We start from the raw sequence: 22789 nt of genomic DNA on the forward strand, positions 1-22789 counted from the left end.
GGGTTACATCGATCGGTTCAGTTATGAGTCTCTACTGCTAGTCCAACACTTACATCAAAATTCACTGTTCGAGATACATCTTCAAGACACGGATCTCCCCATCGTCGAGTTGGTAACCAGAGTCTCTTGTAGGGAGATCGGACATTGTGTGTATAGATCTATACGAGACTGACACCCCCGCACCCTGACTGCTAGCTACAGTCCACGGCCTACCAAGCCAAGGGGTGACAAATGCCATACTTACACCGACGCTTGCAGGGCGTCAAGTACTCTAGTGTCGATTAGTATGGTTACGAGTATCTCCATGCTTACCTTATAATTCATGTCCTTAAGGTAACGATGTTTAACACTCTATGCTGGAAACACACTCTTAGAATTACACTCTTTTAGACCTTGCTAGCTGTATCTTTCATTTGATACTGTCTGGGGTCTGTATTCACTGTTTTGGACCTTGCTAGCTGTATCTTTCATTTGATATTGTCTGGGGTCTGTATCTCCTTTTGTTAGACTGAGTCAGACGTGTCATTCATTCGATACTCTCCTGGAGTCTATGATTTCTTTTGCCTTAGTCAGCAGTCTTCACTGCTGAGGCATATGTTATTTTCCCTAATGTTTTTACTTGTGATATCCTTCTACTTTCTTTAAAGTCAAATACAGTAATTTGGTAATGATAATATTTTAGGGAAATTCTCTTTAAAACATAACATTGTCGGGTCTTGGTAGAAGACTGCTTTTAATTAAGAAAATATAGGATTTTTTGGAAAGGACTCTAATACACCGTTGATTCTAAACTACTACTTTTTATAAAGTTATTTGAATAAAATGACACTAAATACTTATGAACTCACCAGCATTTGTGAAAATGCTGATACTCGCTTTCAAATAACTTATATTCTCAGTTCAGCAATAGACAGGTACATCCCAAGAGCTTTTGGTGAAGACAGTTTAGTACCAATCTGCACCTATATTATTACTTGTATTACCTTGATGTTTCTATGTAATGTAAACTATGTAAAACTATTACTATTAATGCAATGGTTGTTGTACTTTGATTACTATACTGCATATATTGTGATACTTGACATGACATCATCCACCCCAGAACGTTTCTGTCGTTCCGGTTTTGGGGTGTGACAGAGGTTCCCTAGGCTTTTAGGGGGTTAGGGAGACTTAGAGAGAAGTTCTAGAGAGAGAAAGAAGGGTTTGAAGGTGTGAGGATGAATGGAACCCGACACCTCTATTTATAGTGTGAAATCCTCATGGACTCGCCGAGTAGGAGGACCTACTCGCCGAGTTGGTGCCATGTGTCATCATCTGATGGCTTTCCTTGGAGAGAAAGCAATGGCTGTGATCGCGCCACGTCACCTAATATCGTGTATCAGCCTTCAAACTTAGAAAAATCATAACTCTCGCATACGAGCTCCGTTTTTGACGTTCTTTTTTTCAACGTGTAGGTAAAATCAATATCTACAACTTTCATTTAGACTCCGTCGGCTAATTCTCGACCAATCTTAAATTTAACAGTAGGAGGCGTTTAGACTGTTAAATGACCGCGAAGAATTTGTAACTCCTTCATACAGACTCCGTTTCCGTCTATCTTTTTACCGTTGAGTTCCTATTAATGATATCTTCAACTCTCATTTAGGTCGCATAAGCCAAAAACTGCTCGAACTAAAATTCGAGTTTCGGGTTGTGCACTGCTAAGCCGAATCTTAGAAAAATCATAACTTCTTCATACGAAGTCAGATTGGGGCGTTCTTTTTATGGATTTTCTTGGTTTAACATATTCTATGACTTTTGTTTAGATCACTAAGACTAAAAAGTCCTCCATTGTAAATTCACTATTTATGTCTCCCGGTGTCGTGCCGGTTTTGCCGTAAAACTTCGGCGGACCATAACTTCTTCGTTATAACTCGGAGTTTGGCGTTCTTTATATCCCCAGAATCCTTGTTTCGACCAATACAACTTTATGTAAAGATATCGGACTTATCTCACACTTTAATTTTGACGCTTATTTTTATTTTTTATTAAATATATATTTATAATAAAGTAATAAGCACACAAATACACATAATTCGCATAGAATTAAAATATTCATCTTTATTATATCGAAAAGAGTTACAATAGTTGACCTAGACTATTACATCGTCTAAAAATGCTTAGCCCCGAAACCCGGGCATTACAAGTTGTTTGTCGAGAATGTATTCCTTTTCTTCATATCGCAAGGTCATTCGAATATTGTGAATCCAATCATTGAAATTGGATCCATCGAAGGTAATCCTCGCACAAATGTTCATGAGAGAAAAGGAAATTGAGGAGTTGGAGGTTGAGCCAGAAGCGTTGTTTGAGCCAGACATCTGAAAAAGAAAAAGAACAAAGGTTTGATTAGATAAATAATCCTTAATATAACACCCAAATGAAATATTAAGGCTAGGATGCCTCACATGGGCCTTTCCTTGAAGCCCATTAACATTTCCTAAACTAAAACACACATTCATAGCTAGCCTAACAAAACCTCAAACAATACAAGCCCAAATGCTAGTCCAAACTTGAAATGACACCATAAGGCCCAATTACCCCAATTAGGCCTAAATCCATCATGGACCTATCCCGAGAAAGCCCAATATCCAAAAAGGCTTGAAATACTAAATGGTCAACCCTAAACAACTCCTAGTCCAAAGTCCAAAGTGTCACACCCCCAAACCGGGACGACGAAAACATTCGGAGGCGGAGGACGTCATGTTTAGTATCAGAACACATGTATCATAGTAATCATAGTAACAAACAACCATTGCATTAATATTTAAGCGTTTACAAAGATGTGTTTCACAAAAGATTAACACCAAAAGTAAATAACAAAACAAGACATGAAGATACTATGCTCCATCTTCTGAATCCCAGTACACGTACCTGTCTACTAGTTTCCTGAGAATACAAGTTATTTTGAAAGAGTTGATCAACATTTAAGCTGGTGAGTTCATAAGTATTTTAGTGATGTTAAGTAAGTTGTAAATTCTTTTTAGAAAAGTTCGCCTGTTCCTCCAGAAGATCCTATGTCTTCTGATATGATGAAAGATAAGTAAAGTGACTTTACAATCCTTTCTATGAATGCTAAATGGATACAAGTTGTATAGAATCCAGATCAAAAAAACAATTGATTGGGTGAATCTGCCCTAAGCCCACAACCAAACAAGGAACAGGAAATGAGGCGGAAGTCACACATTCCATTGTTTGTTACATTTCCATTGTATATGACCTTGGTGTATTCACTTGGTACTCACAAAGTTAATTTTAATAGTTCCTTTATATTTGATGAAAACATTTTTTAAGGAAAACCCTTATTTCCTTTAGTATAAATGGTAACAACAATAGTTCTCTCTATAATCACTTAGTTTATACGAGCTATATATAGTCTAATATCGAATGGATAGTTAATTATGTGAATCTGCCCTAAGACCACAAACAAACAAGGAATGGGAAGTAAGGCGGAAAGCACACATCCAACTGCCTATCGGATATTAATTATATATAACCCGGATGTATAAACTAAGGTATTATAGAATTAACCACTAAAGGTCCTTTAAGTTATAATGTTTTAATAAAATGTATTAAACCCTTTTACTGATAAGTTTCTAGTTTAGTCTCCTATATGTTCTATCTGAAATGTATGTTTTTGTACTAGAAAACGATGTACTGAATTTGTATGTTATGACCTGACCTATACCTGGTACCCCTTATGATTACTTGGTATATATATATATATATATATATATATATATATATATATATATATATATATATATATATATATATATATATATATATATAGCTAAGATCGAATAGATAGTAGATTGGGTGTATCTGCTCTAAGCCCACAACTAAACAAGGAACAGAAAATGAAGCAGAAAGCACACATCCTACTATATGTTGGACCCGATTAATATATATGTCTGATGTATACTACTAAGGAATCATAAAGTTAGCGTTATAGACCCCCTCTTAACTTAAAGTATTAACTACCTTAAAACCAGTTTGTTAAGTAAGGTTTAAATGTGAGATGGTTGTAACCATGCTTGATCGATTAGTATAAGACATGACGTTCCAAAGACATCGAAATGGTATGACATTTGTCACCCGTAGACCTGCAGGTCCCACTGGAGCTAGCAGCAAGGTGTAGGATGGTCAATCCAATATAGATCTATACACAAAGTCACACTCTCCCTCCAGGAGAGTCTGGTTACAAAACGCGACCTAGCAAGTATATTGCCAAGTCGTGAAGTAGTGGTTTCACATTATTGGTATCTTGTTCTTGTTATCGTATGTTCCTTCTGTTATTGTTATTGTATGATCTGAACCCCTAAACTATACCCTTTATAGTTTACTAGTGTGTTTGTTTGAATTGTTACTGACTTGAATAAAAGACTCATTTATCTACTTAGTTATGATTGTACTTTAAAAACGGTGTTTTATAAACAATAAAGTAACATAAATTAAAAAGAGTTTTTGAAATGCTTTTGGTCACTTATAAAGCACAAGAAATCTTTTTAATGTGATGGTTATCACAAATAATATTTACACGATTTATTATTGTGTTCAACATGTATTCCCCCTCTAAAAAGCATTTAAAAACATTCAAAAGATTGATTATAGGGGTATGAACTCACCTTATGTGGGTGATTCAACTGCAGATTCGGGTTAGGATGAGAAGTTCCACGAGTGAGTGCCCGAGACACAAACGAGTCCTAAATGACATATAATGGCATATATAGGCATGTAATTAGTGATTAACATAACTAACATGCAAGGAAACACCCTAAGGGACTAAGGAACACTTGAAATAAAGTGTAGAATCACATGTGATTGATCAAAGGGGAGTTTACGGCCACACAAGAGAGTGTACGGACAGGGGTGTACGGTCATTGAGTGTACGGCTATACACTCATGGAAAACATGCAAAAGAGGGTGTTTGATCCTTGGGGAAACTGGTGTGCTAAGTGTACAACAAGAAGATGAACAAAACTATCGTTTTGTAGGGACTTGAGGTGTGTACGACCACACCAAGTGTGTACAGTCGTATACTCTCCAAGAATAGTGAAATCTGGGTCTTGATGCATGGGGATTCTAAGGTTCAAGGGTAATAAGCATCTAGAAGTGTTTGAGGCTCAAGTTTATGATGGGTTTTGAGCATTCTAACACTTCCTAAGTGTAGATGCAACCCTAATAACCTTGGATCTATGTTTGTCTAATTATCATGCAAAGTTGAATTCCAAGGTTATATTCCTATCTAGCATACATGGGGAACAATTTCTAACTTGAATGAAAGATAGAATAACTTACCTTGTTGTTGCTTATGTTCCTTGAAACCTTGTGAGCCTAGCACCCCAAGTGTGATGCCTCAAATGCTTCACACAACACCAAATGCTCTTGGAAAGACTTTTGAGAGAATACACACTTCTTGAAATCGGCCTAGCCCTCTTGTTTCTTATATGTGTAGCCGATTTTGGTGGAGAATGGGACTCTTATATAGTGTTGACACAACTAGGGTTACACCATGTAAACCCTAATGTGTCATGACTCTTCATTTCCATGACCCATGGGTTTGTAACTCCCATGGAGCATCCATGGAGCATCCTATGGGTAGAACCCAACTTGATAATCCATGGAGCCTCTTAGCCCACTATACAAGATATGAATGATTTACATAATCAACCCATATATTTAATTAGTTATCTTTTGATCACTTAATTAATTCCAAATTAATTCTTTGATCAAACTAATCAAATAATATTATTAATATATTAGAACTTATAATATATTAATAATATCCAAGTGTTATTCCTCTCATTTAGTCTATCCAATTGCATGGTGCCATGCAACCCAAATGGACCATGCCGGGTCGGGTCAAGTACTAACCAGAAATAGTTATGCACTTAGACACCTTATCCAACAGTCTCCCACTTGGATAAGTCTAATAACTATAACTCCAGTACTTCAGGAACCGACCGACAATCGTAGCTCTTTCAAGGTCTCTCGGAACTGAGAAGATATTGATACGCCATTTAAGATAAGTGATCATATAATCCTCTATTTTAGATATTAGCCGAACAAATACATGGAACAATGTCTTACTTATTGTCCAGCAGTCTGTTTCCTGATTTCCGGTTTGTTTGACAAAGAACTTAATTGAACACATCAACTTAGTTCTGACCGGGCCCGGTACATAGGTCAAAACAACATCATCGAGGGGCCCATATATCAGCTTCTAATCCAAGAAGGAACAGATAAACTTTGACTCATATGTTTGTTCTACCACTCATTGAATTATACACAAAAGCACGTTTTATAACATCGAGTTACCAATGCGTTTTCGTACAATCAATGCATAACCAACTTGTAAGTAACAAATCATATCTCTAGGTTTGAAGACTTATATGATATTACCGTCTCACGATCACTCGAGATAGAATTCCATGAAGTGATTCCAGTGAGCATGGGTTGAGTCCAATGCTTAGAACTTATGAGCACTCATGATTGTTGTAGCCTTGTCCAACACCTTAGACCTCTGCAACCAATCATGACAGTCTTGATTCATACCTACTTCCGACATATGACCGACTGTGGAGGTTTGAATAATATGTTATACCAAACAAAATTATTCTGGAAGTCAAAACATGCAAAAGAAATATAGTAAATGATCGACAAGAGATAGCAACACTTTACTCATAAATAAAACACCTTTTATTCATCATCTAATGTCAATTACACTTTACAAATTTCTGGGTTATCTAACTACTAAATCTAATATCATCCTTCAGCCCTATGCTCCGAGCATGCTGGAGATGCTTAACCCGAGTCAGTCCCTTCGTGAGGGGATCTGCTGGGTTCTCATCCGATGATACCCTCTTTGCCATGAGGAGTCCTTCTTCTATCCGATGTCTAATAAAATGGTATTTTCTATCGATGTGTCTGGATCTCCCGTGATCCCTTGGTTCCTTGGCTAAGGTAACAACACTTTCACTATCACAGAAAATTTCCATTGGCTCTTTTATAGCTGGTACAACTCCAAGGTCTCCAATGAAGTTCTTCAGCCATATCGCCTCCTTTGCCGCCTTGCTAGCTGCAATATACTCTGATTCACAAGTTGAATCAGCCACTGTCTCTTGCTTGGAACTCTTCCAAGAAATTGCTCCTCCATTTAGGGTAAAGACCCAGCCCGACTGAGAGCGGAAACTATCCCTATCAGTCTGGAAGCTAGCATCACTATACCCTACAACTCTCAAGTCATCACTCCCACCGAGGGTAAGGACCCAGTGCTTAGTCCTCCGTAGGTACTTGAGGATATTCTTTACCGTAGTCCAGTGTGCCTTGCTAGGGTTCGCCTGATACCTGCTAACTATGCTTAGTGCAAAGGCTACATCAGGTCGAGTACACGCCATAGCACACATGATCGATCCTACTGCCGAAGCATAAGGTATTCGACTCATTTCTGCTATCTCAGCCTCAGTGCTAAGGCTTTGTGTCTTACTCAATCTGGTGTTACTCTGGATGGGTAACTCTCCTTTCTTGGAGTCCTGCATGCTGAATCTCTTCAGCACCTTATCCAAGTAGGTACTCTGACTAAGTCCAATTAGTCTTTTACTCCGATCTCTCAAGATCCTTATCCCTAGAATATAGGCAGCTTCTCTTAGGTCCTTCATAGAGAAACACTTCCCAAGCCAGGACTTAACTTCCTGCAGAGTTGAGATGTCATTTCCTATGAGTAGTATGTCATCCACATACAACACCAAGAAGCTAACTATACTCCCACTAGCCTTGACATACACGCAAGACTCATCTTCACTCCTAGAAAAGCCAAATTCCTTGACCTTTTCATCAAAGCAAAGATTCCATCTGCGAGGTGCTTGCTTCACTCCATAAATGGATTTCTCAAGCTTACACACTCTATTAGGGTACTCGTTGCTGACAAAACCCTCTGGCTGACTCATGTAAACATCTTCAGCCAACTTTCCATTAAGGAAAGTGGTTTTGACATCCATTTGCCATATTTCATAGTCATGAAATGTAGCTATGGCTAACAAAACCCTAATAGACTTAATCTTGGCTACTGGAGAAAAGGTCTCATCATAGTCCACTCCAGGAATTTGAGAGAAGCCCTTTGCAACCAGTCGAGACTTATAAGTGTGTACTTTACCATCCATGTCGGTCTTCTTCTTGAAGACCCATTTGCACACAACTGTCTTACGACCTGGTACATTCTCAACCAAGTTCCAAACTTGATTGTCATACATGGACTGTATTTCGCTGTCCATTGCCTCTTTCCACTTGGCTTTGATACCACTGATGGGTTTTGAGCATTCTAACACTTCCTAAGTGTAGATGCAACCCTAATAACCTTGGATCTATGTTTGTCTAATTATCATGCAAAGTTGAATTCCAAGGTTATATTCCTATCTAGCATACATGGGGAACAATTTCTAACTTGAATGAAAGATAGAATAACTTACCTTGTTGTTGCTTATGTTCCTTGAAACCTTGTGAGCCTAACACCCCAAGTGTGATGCCTCAAATGCTTCACACAACACCAAATGCTCTTGGAAAGACTTTTAAGAGAATACAAACTTCTTGAAATCGGCCTAGCCCTCTTGTTTCTTATTTGTGTAGCCGATTTTGGTGGAGAATGGGACTCTTATATAGTGTTGACACAACTAGGGTTACACCATGTAAACCCTAATGTGTCATGACTCCTCATTTCCATGACCCATGGGTTTGTAACTCCCATGGAGCATCCATGGAGCATCCTATGGGTAGAACCCAACTTGATAATCCATGGAGCCTCTTAGCCCACTATACAAGATATGAATGATTTACATAATCAACCCATATATTTAATTAGTTATCTTTTGATCACTTAATTAATTCCAAATTAATTCTTTGATCAAACTAATCAAATAATATTATTAATATATTAGAACTTATAATATATTAATAATCTCCAAGTGTTATTCCTCTCATTTAGTCTATCCAATTGCATGGTGCCATGCAACCCAAATGGACCATGCCGGGTCGGGTCAAGTACTAACCAGAAATAGTTATGGACTTAGACACCTTATCCAACAGTTTATCACCCCTAACAAGGGTGTACGGCTGCACACTCTTGATGATCATGAGTTTATGGTGTTTTAAGGCTAAAATCAAGGCTTTAACACGTCTAACTAGATGACAGAAGGAATACTCACACTATTAGATGTCTTTGAGGAGTTTCACGGCCCAAGAACAAGTGTGTGTTCTTGGCGAAATGGATGAAGATTTGAAGATCTATCATAAAATAGATGTTTTCATGGACAAATCATGAGATGATTACAATACTAGGAAGGATATCAGGAAGGATAGAAGAATCACCTACGATTTTGGAGGATTAGGATGAAGAATCTTGATGATGCTTGAGAGAGTTTGAGGGGATTTCGGCCAAAGAAGGAAAGAAATGAAGAAAATGAAGTGCCCTCATATATATAGGAGGGAGTATACGACCACCTTGGGTATACGGCCGTACACCCATGTGTGAGGCCGTACACACCTCTTGATGGTGTGTTTGGCTCGAATGCAACTTGAAGAACCTAGGTTGACTCGTCCCTAAACCCAAAACTTGAATGTACTATGCTTAGAACACTAAAACGGATCCAAAATGATGCTAAATGATAGCAAAAATGGGTCTGACTCTCGATTGATTAACTGGACTTTCAAGACAAAAATTTTTAGGTTGTCACACAAAGCTTAAAAAGTTAACAAAACAATAAGGGTCAACCAGGCTGAGTATGCCCTACGTACTCAACTGGTACGCCCAATGTACATCCTTTGGGGCCAGTACGCGCAACGTACTAGATGGGTGCGCCCAACGTACTCCCATGGACCCCAAACTCCTCCATTAAGCATTTAATCACCTCAACCCCTGTTGCAAACTCTTCGGTCTGATTCTTATGGATGACTTATCAAGTAAAGTTGGCAACTTTACTCGTATGCATGACTTAATGGGGCTCTAGAGCTCAAAAGAGCTTAATGGATGGTCTTAACACATGGATGGACTCAGAAAACTCCACAAAGTTTGCACCTTTATGAATGAGGGACCCTTAAAATGTTTAGATCTACTAGATCAAACCTTTGAAACAAACTTAGCTCATTAGGACCATCGCAAGAGGCTATAAATGGCCAAAAACAACCCCAAAAGAAGATCTATGAAATGAGAAGACGAGATCAAAGCTTTTTACCTCCAATGGATTGCAAAAGATGGAAAACCTCTGGATCTACAAGCTTCTTTCCAGGTAGTGATTCTTCAACAAGCTCCAAGCTCTTCAAAGTACACAAAAATGCTCAAAAATATTCATAATGACTTAAATGCTCCAAGATATGGCTAAAGGTCGACTTTTAGGGTTTAGGAGGCTGAGATGTTGATAAAAGATGAGGCTCATGAAAGAAATTAGGTTTAAATAGGGTTAAAGGCCACAAATTAGGGTTTCAAAGCTGAAAGGAGTATTCCTGACGTACCCCTTGGTATGCTCGGCGTACCTAAAAGCCACCTGCGACCAATCTTCTTAGTACGCCCCGCGTACTAGATGGCCCTTCAAAATACTCAACTTCATTCGGCCATAACTCTTCCGTCCTAAGTCCGTTTCCAATGATCTTTATATCCACGGAAAGGTGACTGGGTTCCCTACGCTTCTAACAACTCATTGTTGCCTAAAAACTTCCTGAACAAGAACCCGAAATTCATAAAGGATCGAGTTGTCAAATTACAATTATACCCTTGGCCTCCGAAGACACCATCGAACACTTGGATCACTTTAACCGTAACACCCACATCCGAAAAGACCAAAGCCTTTCTTCCCCAAGGCCCTTAGCCTCATGACAACTGAAGATTGGACCGCAACCCTGAATAATGAGGCAAATCCGAAACCGAGTGTCGCATTTTTTTTCTTCTGTAGATACATTACAATGTACATGAAAATAAGTAGAAAAAAGTAATTTTGCCATCAATTGTTCCTATTTTAAATAGAATTTACTACGAGTTGGACCAGGAAACATTACCATGTATGTGAACTATGAGACGGGTTAACATTAGACCTGACAAACGTGTCGTGTCGTGTCGGGTTCGTGTCGTGTTAAGACATTAAACAAGTTGAAATGACTTGACCCTAACCCGACTCGTTTAATTATCATGTCGTGCCGTGTCAACTCGTTTATTTTTGTGTCGGTTTCGTGTCGGGTTTCGAGTTAAGGTTTAGACCTTGTAAATATGTTGTGTTATGTCGGTTTGAAATATTTTAAAGGTTGGAAAGTAGGAGTTGTGGAGGCAAGAAGGAAAAAGTGAAATACTGGAGTTATGAGATGGAATGACAAAATTTATAGTAAATTTATAAGGAAAAATGAAAAGAGTTAAAGTTGGGGAGCAAAATGGATAAGTGGTGAGGATGACTAAACATAAGTAACTTTGAAAATTTGAGTATTATTTCTAATTATTGAGTTTGGCCCACTACAAGTCTATAACATATAATATATTTATAAAAATATGAAATTTATAATAAAGAATATATAATTAAACGAGTCGTATTCGAGTTGAAAGTCTTGACCCTAAGCCTACCCGTTTAATTATCGTGTCGTGTCGTGTCAACCCTTTTACATAACTATGTCAAAATCTCTGACCCTAACTCGTTAATTTCGTATCAGATTTTCGTATCGTGTCATGTTTTGCTATTTCTAGTTAATAGAAGTCTTTTGGATGCACTTAGGTGAAAAACACACGAACCTAATTTTGATTACTAATTTACGGAGGGTTGCATAAGATTAGGTTGAGTAGTCAAGGGGTTGAAGTGCAAATTTTAAAGTGGGAGGCTGGGAGCCCAATAAATTGAGACACAAATATCCAAAATCCGACACATCTATTCGATCTCCATTGCCAAGAAGTCTGCAAAATCTAGGGTTTGTGTTGCGTCTTAAATTCGATCTCATCTTTCCCAAATTATTTAAATTTCCCACATGAAACCGCCAAACTCATCACAAATCGTAGTGGGATTTCTCTGAACTTCTATATCTAGCGTTTGTATTCGATTTAAAATCATCAATTAAGCTTTTTCTTGGGATTTGTTAATATGTTTGATATTTCTTGCCTGCCATCATCATCGCTTTCTTTATTCGTGATTAAGCTTCAAAATCTCCGTGTGCTTGGTCCTGGATTGAATCCTTTCGCTCCCTACAACATGGGCAATCATTTCTGCCGCTAAGTTTTTTCGTTTTCGTTTAGTTGTTTACTCAAAATCATGTAAAAGAAGTCGTCAGATCTTCGATTCGAGTGGTTTTTCTAGTTCACCAATTAGGGTTCTATTGTTTTAAAAAGCAAACGTTTTTAGTTAATTTCTACACATATATCTGTTCTGTTCTGTTTAATTTGGGTATATTACGCAAACGATTGAAGAATGACCCAAGATTACTTCTTGGTTCCGAATGGCCATCGGAGGCGCATCAGGCGCTCCATCAGTTGTGGGAACGATAGGGACGACAGAGGCTGGACTATGCTTCATGTTGGTGCTCGGAAAGGGGATCTTAAAGAGGTGAAATGAACCTACATTATTTTCAATGAATACTTTAGTTAAAGTAGCAAATCGTATGCGTAGCTCATTTCTGTTCAGTAATCTAATCTTCCTTTCTAAGAGGCAAACACATTATTGTTTAAATTGTTGATGAAGGTTATAGTTATGGAGAACAAATCAAAAAAATATATTATAAAGAAACAATTTGATATGGGTTTTTGTTAATGTTAGGTTAAAAGACTTCTCGATGAAGGAATGGATGCAAATGTTGCAGCATTAGGCCCCAAATCGCATGGGGTAACCCCTCTTCATCTTGCTGCAAAAGGTGGTCATGTAAAGGTTATGGATGAGCTCCTTGAACGTGGTGCTAATATTGATGCAAGAACCAAGGGCGCTTGTGGCTGTAAGTCCATTACATCTCTTCATGTAACAATGATGTAAAAAAAAAAAAATTAAAAACACATCCATAATGCATTGATTATAGAGAAAGTTGATTACTTGTGTTGTCGTAAATGACAGGGACTCCACTACATACTGCTGCAAAAGAGAAAAACAGAAAGGCGATAACATTTCTGATTGAAAATGGTGCATTCTTGCCTGATAACATGGAGGATACGAGGTTTAATCCACCAGTCCACTACTGCCATGGTCTGGAATGGGCTTATGATGAGATGAAACGTGTTCAACAAGAAAGTGGCTCAGGCTCATCATCAGGAGAAGGGGAGGGCTCATACAGCTCTGAAAGCTAAGTGTTTGAGTTTCAAGTAAACATGTATTGTTGACCACAAACTATATAAATATTTCTTGTTCTTGGTTTGGGTGTTTGTGTTTGTGTGTGTTTGTTAGTGTGTTGACTATGTGAAGAGTATGATTGAAGTTGGTTTGTCTTGTTGAGAATCTTGAGATCCATGGATTTGATTGTGGATGGAATTGGTCTTTAATAAATTGATGAAATGGGTTTGTTTGAATGTTAAAAGGGAAATCTAGTACTATCTATTTATTATCTGTTAATAGAGTCATTTACTAAAATGATTATTTTGTAGGGTCTTAATATTATATTTTTGAAACGATTTGCAAGTTTTGTTGATACAAACTTCAGTGATTACGAAATGTCTGATTGAGGTTATGAAAGGCGATGAAGAAGACCAACAGAGGGAGGGTTTTAGAGGGACTTGGAACGACTAAACCCTACTTGAAGGTTATATTTTTGAAACTATAAAGAGCCTTGAAAAATGTTGAGTGTTCTTTTAACACTGCTTCAATTTCAATTGAAAATAATATTATATGCCTTATAAAACTACAATGAGCAGATGGAATAGCTTAAAAGGCTAAACTGTACTTGCAAATTTGCAATGAGAACATTTTTACTTTCCAATATCCATTGATCGACATGCATAAAAAATAGGTGATCTTTGCTTGTTTTTCGCGGTGGAAGGGACAAAATGTGACAAGAATGAACTATTAAAATGTGGGGACTTGTGGAGCTTTTGTCTAAAGCGGTTTGTACTCATTTGGTCCCTTTTTTTTTTTTTTTTTTTTTTTTTTTTTTTTTTTTTGTATTCCATATACCATCGAACTTGTTGTTTGTGTTCATCATAATTCTTTTGACCGACTTTTGACCTGTGATAGCCGGTCGAAGGGTTATGGTGAACACAAACAACAAGTTTGATGGTATATCGAGTACAAAAAAGGAAATGGACCAAATGAGAACAAATGCAACAGTTGATTACCCTCCTGATTCATTTTCCCTTTACTCATTTACAGCAAATTCCACTTCATTTCCTTCTGATATTAATGACTATGAGATTCATTCTTGCTTCTCTTCAAAACATAACCCACGAAAGAACATTATTCATACATGTACAACTTTGTAATGCACTCGAATATTTATTAGGGGAATCTTGACTAAGCATGTGCATTTCATGACTACATTTACCTTTCCAATCAAATGATTTATCGTATCATGGATTATAGAAAAGTCTACAAACGAGTAGAATCACAAGTGCTGTGATTTTTGAGTTTACTTAGCTTTAAAATCGAACTCATGAGATAAGATACAACATCAATATGTACAATATCATGCTGCTTTTGTAGACACATCATCATAATATTGTACATATTGATGTTGTATAATATTGTACATATTGATGTTGTATCTTATCCCATGAGTTTGATCTTAAAGCTAAGTAAACTCAAAAATCACAGCACTTGTGATTCCACTCGTTTGTAGACTTCTCTAGAATCCATGATACGATAAAATTTGATTGGAAATGTAAATGTAGTCATCAAATGCGTCTGCTTAGTCAAGATTCCCCTAATAAATATTCAAGTGCATTACAAAGTTGTACATGTATGAATAATGTCCTTTCGTAGGTTATGTTTTGAAGAGAAGCAAGAATGAATCTCATAAAGTGATTAATATTAGTAGGAGATGACGTGGGATTTGCTGTAAAATGAGTAAAAGGAAAATGAATAACGAGGGTAACCAACTGTTGCATTTGTTCTCATTTGGTCCATTTCCTTTTTTTTGTACTCAATATACCATCGAACTTGTTGTTTGTGTTCACCATAACCCTTTGACCGGCTATCACAAGTCAAAAGCCGGTCAAAAGGGTTATGGTGAACACAAACAACAAGTTCGATGGTATATTGAATACAAAAAAAAGGAAAGAGACCAAATGAGTACAAACGCAAAAGTTAATTACCCTCAAGAGTCATTTTCCCTATTTTCATTTAAGTGAATCTCTATGTTTGTTTTTTGTTTTTTTGTTTTTTTTATCTATAATAAATATCTATTTTATTTAACGTGGACATGTTTGACAAAATTAGCAGATATCTAAAAACTACAAGTTGTAATTTTTATTTGTATAGGAATATTTAACTATGTAAAATTACATAAAAATTAAAAATTAAAAGCCCTTGAAAGCTAAAAGCTCATAAAATCTAAAAGCTCTTAAAAGAAACTAAGTAATTTTTCGATTATAAGTTTTTTTGTATAAAATAAAAAGCTTTATGCCGTTACTCATGAACAAAGTTTTTTTTGTTGATTCAAGTTGTTTTTTATATTATTAAAAACTAAAAACTCGTGCCGAATTGTAAAGTCCCAATAATTAAACCCAAAAATTTCATTTTTAAATTGATAAAACCAGTATTTCCAAAACATCATCATATAGATCTAAGTAAAACAAATGTATCAATCATCATTTCACATTAGAGTAAGCCAAGAAAACGAGGAACGAGGTGGTGTGTGCTATGCAATCATCCTAAACTCTTCCATTTGAAAATCGAAGTACCTGGAACATAAACTGAAAACCGTAAGCACAATGCTTAGTGAGTTCCCCAAGATACCACATACCAAACATAATAAATCAGATACTGAGCCCCCGCCCGGCATCGAGTCCCACCTGACCTTGGGCCCCACCCGACATTGAGCCCCGCTCGGTTTACAGATCTGTCAATCATCAGGCCCCGCTCGGTACACATGTAATCATATATCACATATAATCATACTAACACATACGATAATCATAAAGACAATAGCATACCATACAATCATCAATCCCCGCCTGGCATCGGGCCTTTCCTAGTAAACATAAAAACACATACTGATAACTAGCATACAATATACTCATCAGGCCCCGCCTTACATCGGGCCTTGCCCGATAATCATACCATCACCTAAAACATGCAAGAGTCACGCAAACATCTAGCACCCTAACATATAACCCATGGGACAACATTGGTGCCTTCGACCTGCTAAACTTAGTGAGGAGACTCAGCTTACACTGCCGAATCACACTGATAAATCCCTGACTGCTGGTTCGAAAAATCCCCGAGCTATCAATATCAAATTACATCCAATTAATAATCAGATCTGGTCCACGCTAAGTGCCCAAACTAGGGTAAAAGACCTTTTTACCCTTTATTAAACATGACCCAAACCTAGGCCCAAAACAACAATCCAAACGCCCAAAATCTGAAATAAGCACCTAAGGCCCAAATATGACCCTATTTTCCAAATTGGGCCCAATCCCTTTCATGAGCATTCACCCAAGAAAGTCCAATACAATTTCAATAGTCCAACCATCAAATTTTGATGACTTAACATGGCCCAAGGAAACCAAGCCCATCCTAACCTAAAGCCGAAGCCCAAAACAATGAAACCCAAGTCTGTTGAGTACGAGGGGCGTACTCAGCCTGTATGCCCAACGTAATGTTGGGTTTTATGTACTCTAACATCCCTATGGTGCACATACAACCCTAATGCTTTGGATCTAAGTTTTCTCTAGTTATACATGCAATATTCATTTTTCCAAAGCATGAAGCCTAACTAGCATACAATTGGAGATATACAACATAAAAAACTAGTTAGATGATTACCTCTTTGATACAACTTGTAGAAGTTGGCCTTTCAAGAGCTTAGCACCCCAAGTGTGATGCCTCAAACAAGTCACAAACACCATGAACAAGTGGAGGATAATGAGAGAGAAGTTATGAATCATAAATCGACTAGAGTTTTAACCTTAGGAGTCTTAGGGCCGATTTTAGCTAGCTAGGGGTTTAATTTATAGTTTAGAATTCTTAGAGTTTCAACTTGTAAACCCTAATTCACTTGGGATTTTAATCCAATAACTCATTAGCCTTTTGGATTAACTTTTCATGGACTCTCACAAAGATTTAGTCCAATCCTAATCAACATGGATCATTAGCCCAAACTATAAGTATTACTGATTTACCTAATCAGTCCCCGTAAATTTAACCAGTCTCTTTTGAACACTGAATTAATTCCAAATTAATTCTTGATCAATACCAATTAAATAATATGATTTCTCAATTAATATATTATTCTTATAATATATTAATAAATCACAAATAACCTCTTTCTCAAAATCCATCCTATCAAATTGTTCTGGTGAAGGCAACCCGAAATGGACCATGCTACTCTCGGGTCAAGTACATACCAATTATAGTTATGAGCTTAGACACCTAATCCACCAGTCACCCACTTGGATAAGTCAAATAACTATAACTTCAAGTACGACTTAGACACCGACTAGCAATCGTAGCTCTCAAAAATCCGTTGTCGAACTCTGACACGTCCATTAGATAAGGGATCATATATTCCTCAATTCTACAAGATATCAGATGAACTAAGACATGGATTATAATCACTCTCTCTGTTCATGTGTTGTTTCCCGATTTCCGATTTATGAAAACTGACTAATTAAACAAATCAAATCAGTCCAGGCTTGGCCAAGCACTTAGGGTGTCATCACTAAATCATCGATGGGCCCACATATATCGCTTTTATCCCACATTAGGTAAAAGGAATGGATAAACTTCGACTCATATGCTTGCTATACTTACTCATCAAACCACACACAACGATACGTTTTATGACACCAAGTTACTGGTGCGTTTACGCATCATCAATGTGCAACCGACTTGAAAAATACAACTCACATGTCTTGGTTTCAAGAATATAAGATATTATCGTCTCACAATCACTTGTGATAAAATCCATGAAGTGACTCATGTGAGCGTGGGTTTATTCCTATATTCAAATCTTATTACAAGAGTACTCATGAACACTACAACAAACTTGTGCTATGTCTATACACCTTAGACAATCTACAGTCGGATTCATGACAACCGTACCTCATTATTTACTTCCAAAGTATGATTAACTGTGGATGTTTGAATAACCTAGTTATTCGGGAAGTAAAACATGCGAAGTGAAGCACAAGAATAATCGAATCCAATATGGTTTCAAAACTTTTGAATATAAATAAAACATTTACTATTTAATCACCATATTGATTACACATTATTCATTGTATATTGTTTCGACTAATCAACTTAATACTTGAATTAAAACAATAGTTGTCCCATTCTCCAAGCATCCATACTATGTTTATCTATGACCCTTACTTTGTGAAACAGATCAATCGTAACCATTTCCAATGATTTCACAATTCCAAATCCTTATTGTAAATGTAAGAATACCAAATCCTTGCCATTTACTGTAATCTGTTATATTCTAAACTTAAATGCAATAATCCTTTCATAATGTCAAGGCACCAAACTCACAAAGACTATTCCAATGATATTACAAAGTATTCCTTTGGACATTGGTTAGAGAACCAATTCCATGGAAGCGAAGTCTCATATTCAAAGTACATTCCTTTGAACATTATTCTTGCATTAAGGTTTCTAATCTTACACATATTTTTTGATTAACTTTAATTTATGGAACATTTCCATATTTCCATATGACTATCACTTCTGAACAAGAGTCACCTCTTTTCATAACATGTCAATATGGACCTTCCAAAATTTATACTATACTTCCAACTGTGCATAAACAACCAATCTTTAGCGAACCTCAGATTGTTCTTGACAATTGTTTAACCATTTTAGTCATATCTTGTTCTAGTCCCTTTTCCCTCTTAATGCCCTAGGCATATGGAAAATTAGAGCATATTTATATTATAGCATATGTAATCGATCCTATATCCGAAACATATGGGATACGATTCATAATGTCTCACATAAAGACATGATACTTTACCAGCCTCTCGCTATAATATTTCCACATATAGAATTTCCTTATGTTGAATCATTTCAACATAACATTCACATATGTCCATGACTAAATTAAAATTTCAATCTAAGCTTTTAGTTTTGAAATGAAGTACGAGTATTTTCTTCCTATAACTTTCTATAGCGAAACAATATCCAAATTTGCAACTTTGCAAACTTGTAACTTTTGTTTCCTACAAATAGAATCACAACCTTGCAATACTTAGTATAATAGTTGCGCTCCCACTAGCTTAACAATTATACTTTTTCTAGCATAACAATTTTCCTTACTTTAGCACAACACTTATGCTCTTATTAGCCTTGACATGTACTCAGAAATCAGTTGGACTTCTAGAAATCAACACTTATTTACTTTCTTACCAAAGTTCATATTTCTGTTCCTTGGTGCTTTGATAAGTCATTTCCAGACTTCTCAAGCTCATACACTTTTCAAATTAAATAGCACAAGTGTGTGTTTGAACCTTTCAGAACTTAAAAATAATAAGTCCCGAATGTTCAAACTAATTGTCATTTCTCATAATTCGAACTATGAAGAGGGATGCCGTAATCATAATCGAATTTGAGAACGCAATTAACACAACTGCTTACTCTAATCCTTTAAAATCTACTTAGTGAAAGTGTAACGACCGAAAAATACAACCAATTTTAAATTTTTCAAAAACAACTCGATTCCATTAAGTCTTTACAAAAAGGTTTTCAATACCAAACATTTAACGTATTCCCAGAATCACATTACTACAAAATCATGAGGAGCGGTACGATCACGCCTTCGCCTTGCCACGGTCTCCTGAAGAACTTGAAAAACATAAAACCACAATTGTAAGCCCGAAAGCTTAGTGAGATATCCCCAAAATACCAACCACATATACCATACACGCATAACATGCCATAACATATCCGATCACAGAACAACCATGCACTTCGGGTCTACTGTGTGACTGGTCCGCCGCGCCGGCCTACAGTCCACCTGGTCCACCCTCTGAGTCTAGCCATAAACCTCGAGTCTACAGTGTGATTGGTCCGCCCGCACCGGGCCTTCAATCCACCTGGTCCACTCTCCGAATCTAACCACATACATCGAGTCTGCAGTGTGATTGGTCCGCCCGCACCGGGACTTCAATCCACCTGGTCCACTCTCCGAATCTAACCACATACATCGAGTCTGTAGTGTGATTGGTCCACCCGCACCGGGCCTTCAATCCACCTGGTCCACTCTTTGAGTCTACAGTATGACTGGTCCGCCCACACCGGGCCTTCAGTCTGTCCGGTCCACTCTCTGAGCCTCGGCACGTCTGGTCCGCCCTCTTGGGGCCTACAGCCTATCCGGACCGCTCGCTGGGCCTTCGGGACGACCGGTCCGCCCTGGGTATCTTGGCCTACAGCACAAAGCAGGACCCGCCTCAACCCAACTCCAGTCCAAACAACCATGTGCACATATACATACAATCATATAGCAATTCACAGTCAACAAGCAGATCAAGCAGATCACATAACATATCATCAACCTAACCAGGATACCAACCTAACAGGTCACTAACATAGCATCACCCTATCTCTCAGGATACCGACCTCAATCAGGTCTCTAACATATACCATCCTAGCTACTAGGATGCAACATATCAAAACAATAACATCACAACAACTACCCGGATCTCAATCCGATAAGGGCCGTCCTTGGTGCCTTAGACCCTGTTGATATAGTGAGGATAACTCACCTCGATACTGCCGACTGAACAGATAACCCAAGCTGCTCCGACCACTGATACGATCTCCACCACTGGACAACCACCACGGCACTGAACTCAAAGCAATAACCAACAATTACCAAAATGCCCCTGGAACCACTAGTCAACCTTTGGTCAAAGACAAAGTCAAAGTCAACCCCTGAATGACTTTACTCGCCGAGTCAACCCGATGACGCACCGAGTCTCCATACTCAGAACTCTGAGTCCACTCGCCCACAACTCACCGAGTCATCCCTTGACTCGCCGATACTCGACTCAACCAAAAAATATTGGGACTCTTCGACAAGACTCGCCGAGTCCAAGAACAGACTCGCCGAGTCTAAGGCTATCTTCAACCTACTCGCCGAGTTGTTCATACAACTCGCCGAGTTCCAGGCCATCTTCATCCAACTCGCCGAGTTGTTCTTCCAACTCGTCGAGTTCCAGCTCATCTTCAAACAACTTGTCGAGTTCACCCATGTGACTCGCCGAGTACCACCGGTCTGAATCCATACAGAAGCATTCCAGGCCATGCAATTGATCCAAAACATAGATCTAGCCTCCTACAACCCATCCATCACGTAAAGTGGCAAACTTTATGTGAATCCAAAGAGATCTAGGCCTTATACACTTTAGGGCTAGGGTTTGGGACATGATAGCTTCACCAACCACTCACAAAAAGGGACTTTCCTGCACTCTAGACCTTCCCCCTTCCAGATCTGAGGTAGCAACCTCAGATCTAACCTCCAAACCCCAAAACATCCCAAGATAAGCTCCCCACAAACCCCAAAATGATGAATCCAAAGAGTAACAACCCAAGGACGAGATATTACCTCAAAAGAACGCCCCAACTGCAATGGAACTCTAATCCAAGCAAAGCCCCTTGCTCCAAGCCTCCTACCCTTCAAGATTTCCTCAACAATTGCTTCTCCAAGCTCCCAAATGCAACTTGATCTACTCACATACGAAGGTTAGGGTTTCTGGACTTGAGGATGAGTAAAGAGGCTGGGGGAATGGATGTTATGTTCTTTATATAGGGCTCAACCCCGAGAATTAGGGTTTTCTCCACTCAGCGCCTACTCGCCGAGTCCATCTTACTGACTCGCCGAGTCGGCTACTTAACACGCGACCAAGTCGCGACTCTACTCGCCGAGTCGCTCTTCCAATTTTTCTCTAATAGCCCTTCAACTATACTCTTTCTATTTCAGGATGTTACAGAAAGTGTTTCCTCACAATCATTTTCATGAATTGGAGAGAAAACTTTTTCCACTTAGATTTATAGTGTATGTGTTCCTATCCATATAAACTTGTGTTTTTCAACCATTATCTCACGACAAGGTTTATGACAAATTCAAACTCATATGGACTAAACTTGTTCAATCTTAATTTCTTGCCATATAGTAGCACAAGGGTCCTACCATTGCTTCCAAGTTATTGAGCAGCTCGCCCTTACAGATCAATGTACTTTCCATTGATTAAGGTGCTTTGCCTTATGCATTCACTTGAGAACTCATATAATTCACATGCATAGTTGCAATAACTGGAATAGGCACATAAGTAAGAACGTGTAAACACGATAGGTTATAAACCTCAAGTCATGTGCTAGTGATAAATAATAGGTTTATTCTTGATTAGTTCTTGGAACTTTTCAAGACCATTGAGACTCCCACTGACCTCTTGACATATAAGATTATTTGTCAAGGAACATTTCTTGAAAACCAAATATTCAAGAGTTAGTGTGAGATCTCATTCAGACAACACTTCATGTAATTGATCTTAGTTGATCTTTATTTTATCCAAAACGTCACAACTACCAATTTCAAATGTGCAAGAATAAGAAACATTTCTACTCCACATTTCATGAGGCATTATAAACCTACTTAA

General features: G+C 37.9%; 1 protein-coding gene across 1 annotated transcript; it reads left to right on the forward strand.

The window, feature by feature from the left end:
• The first annotated feature begins 11929 nt into the window (after window positions 1-11929).
• On the forward strand, window positions 11930-13554 carry LOC145053092 (phytochrome-interacting ankyrin-repeat protein 1-like). Its single transcript, XM_079001072.1, has 3 exons — window positions 11930-12599; window positions 12810-12981; window positions 13098-13554. Exons 1-3 carry the CDS (start codon window positions 12465-12467, stop codon window positions 13325-13327), a joined length of 537 nt encoding a protein of 178 aa, XP_078857198.1. The 5' UTR covers window positions 11930-12464; the 3' UTR covers window positions 13328-13554.
• Window positions 13555-22789: the final 9235 nt, after the last annotated feature.

Source organism: Lactuca serriola, chromosome 5 (assembly GCF_051521515.1).
Source record: "Lactuca serriola cultivar US96UC23 chromosome 5, Lser_US96UC23_V15, whole genome shotgun sequence".
NCBI classification, from domain to species: Eukaryota; Viridiplantae; Streptophyta; class Magnoliopsida; order Asterales; family Asteraceae; genus Lactuca; species Lactuca serriola.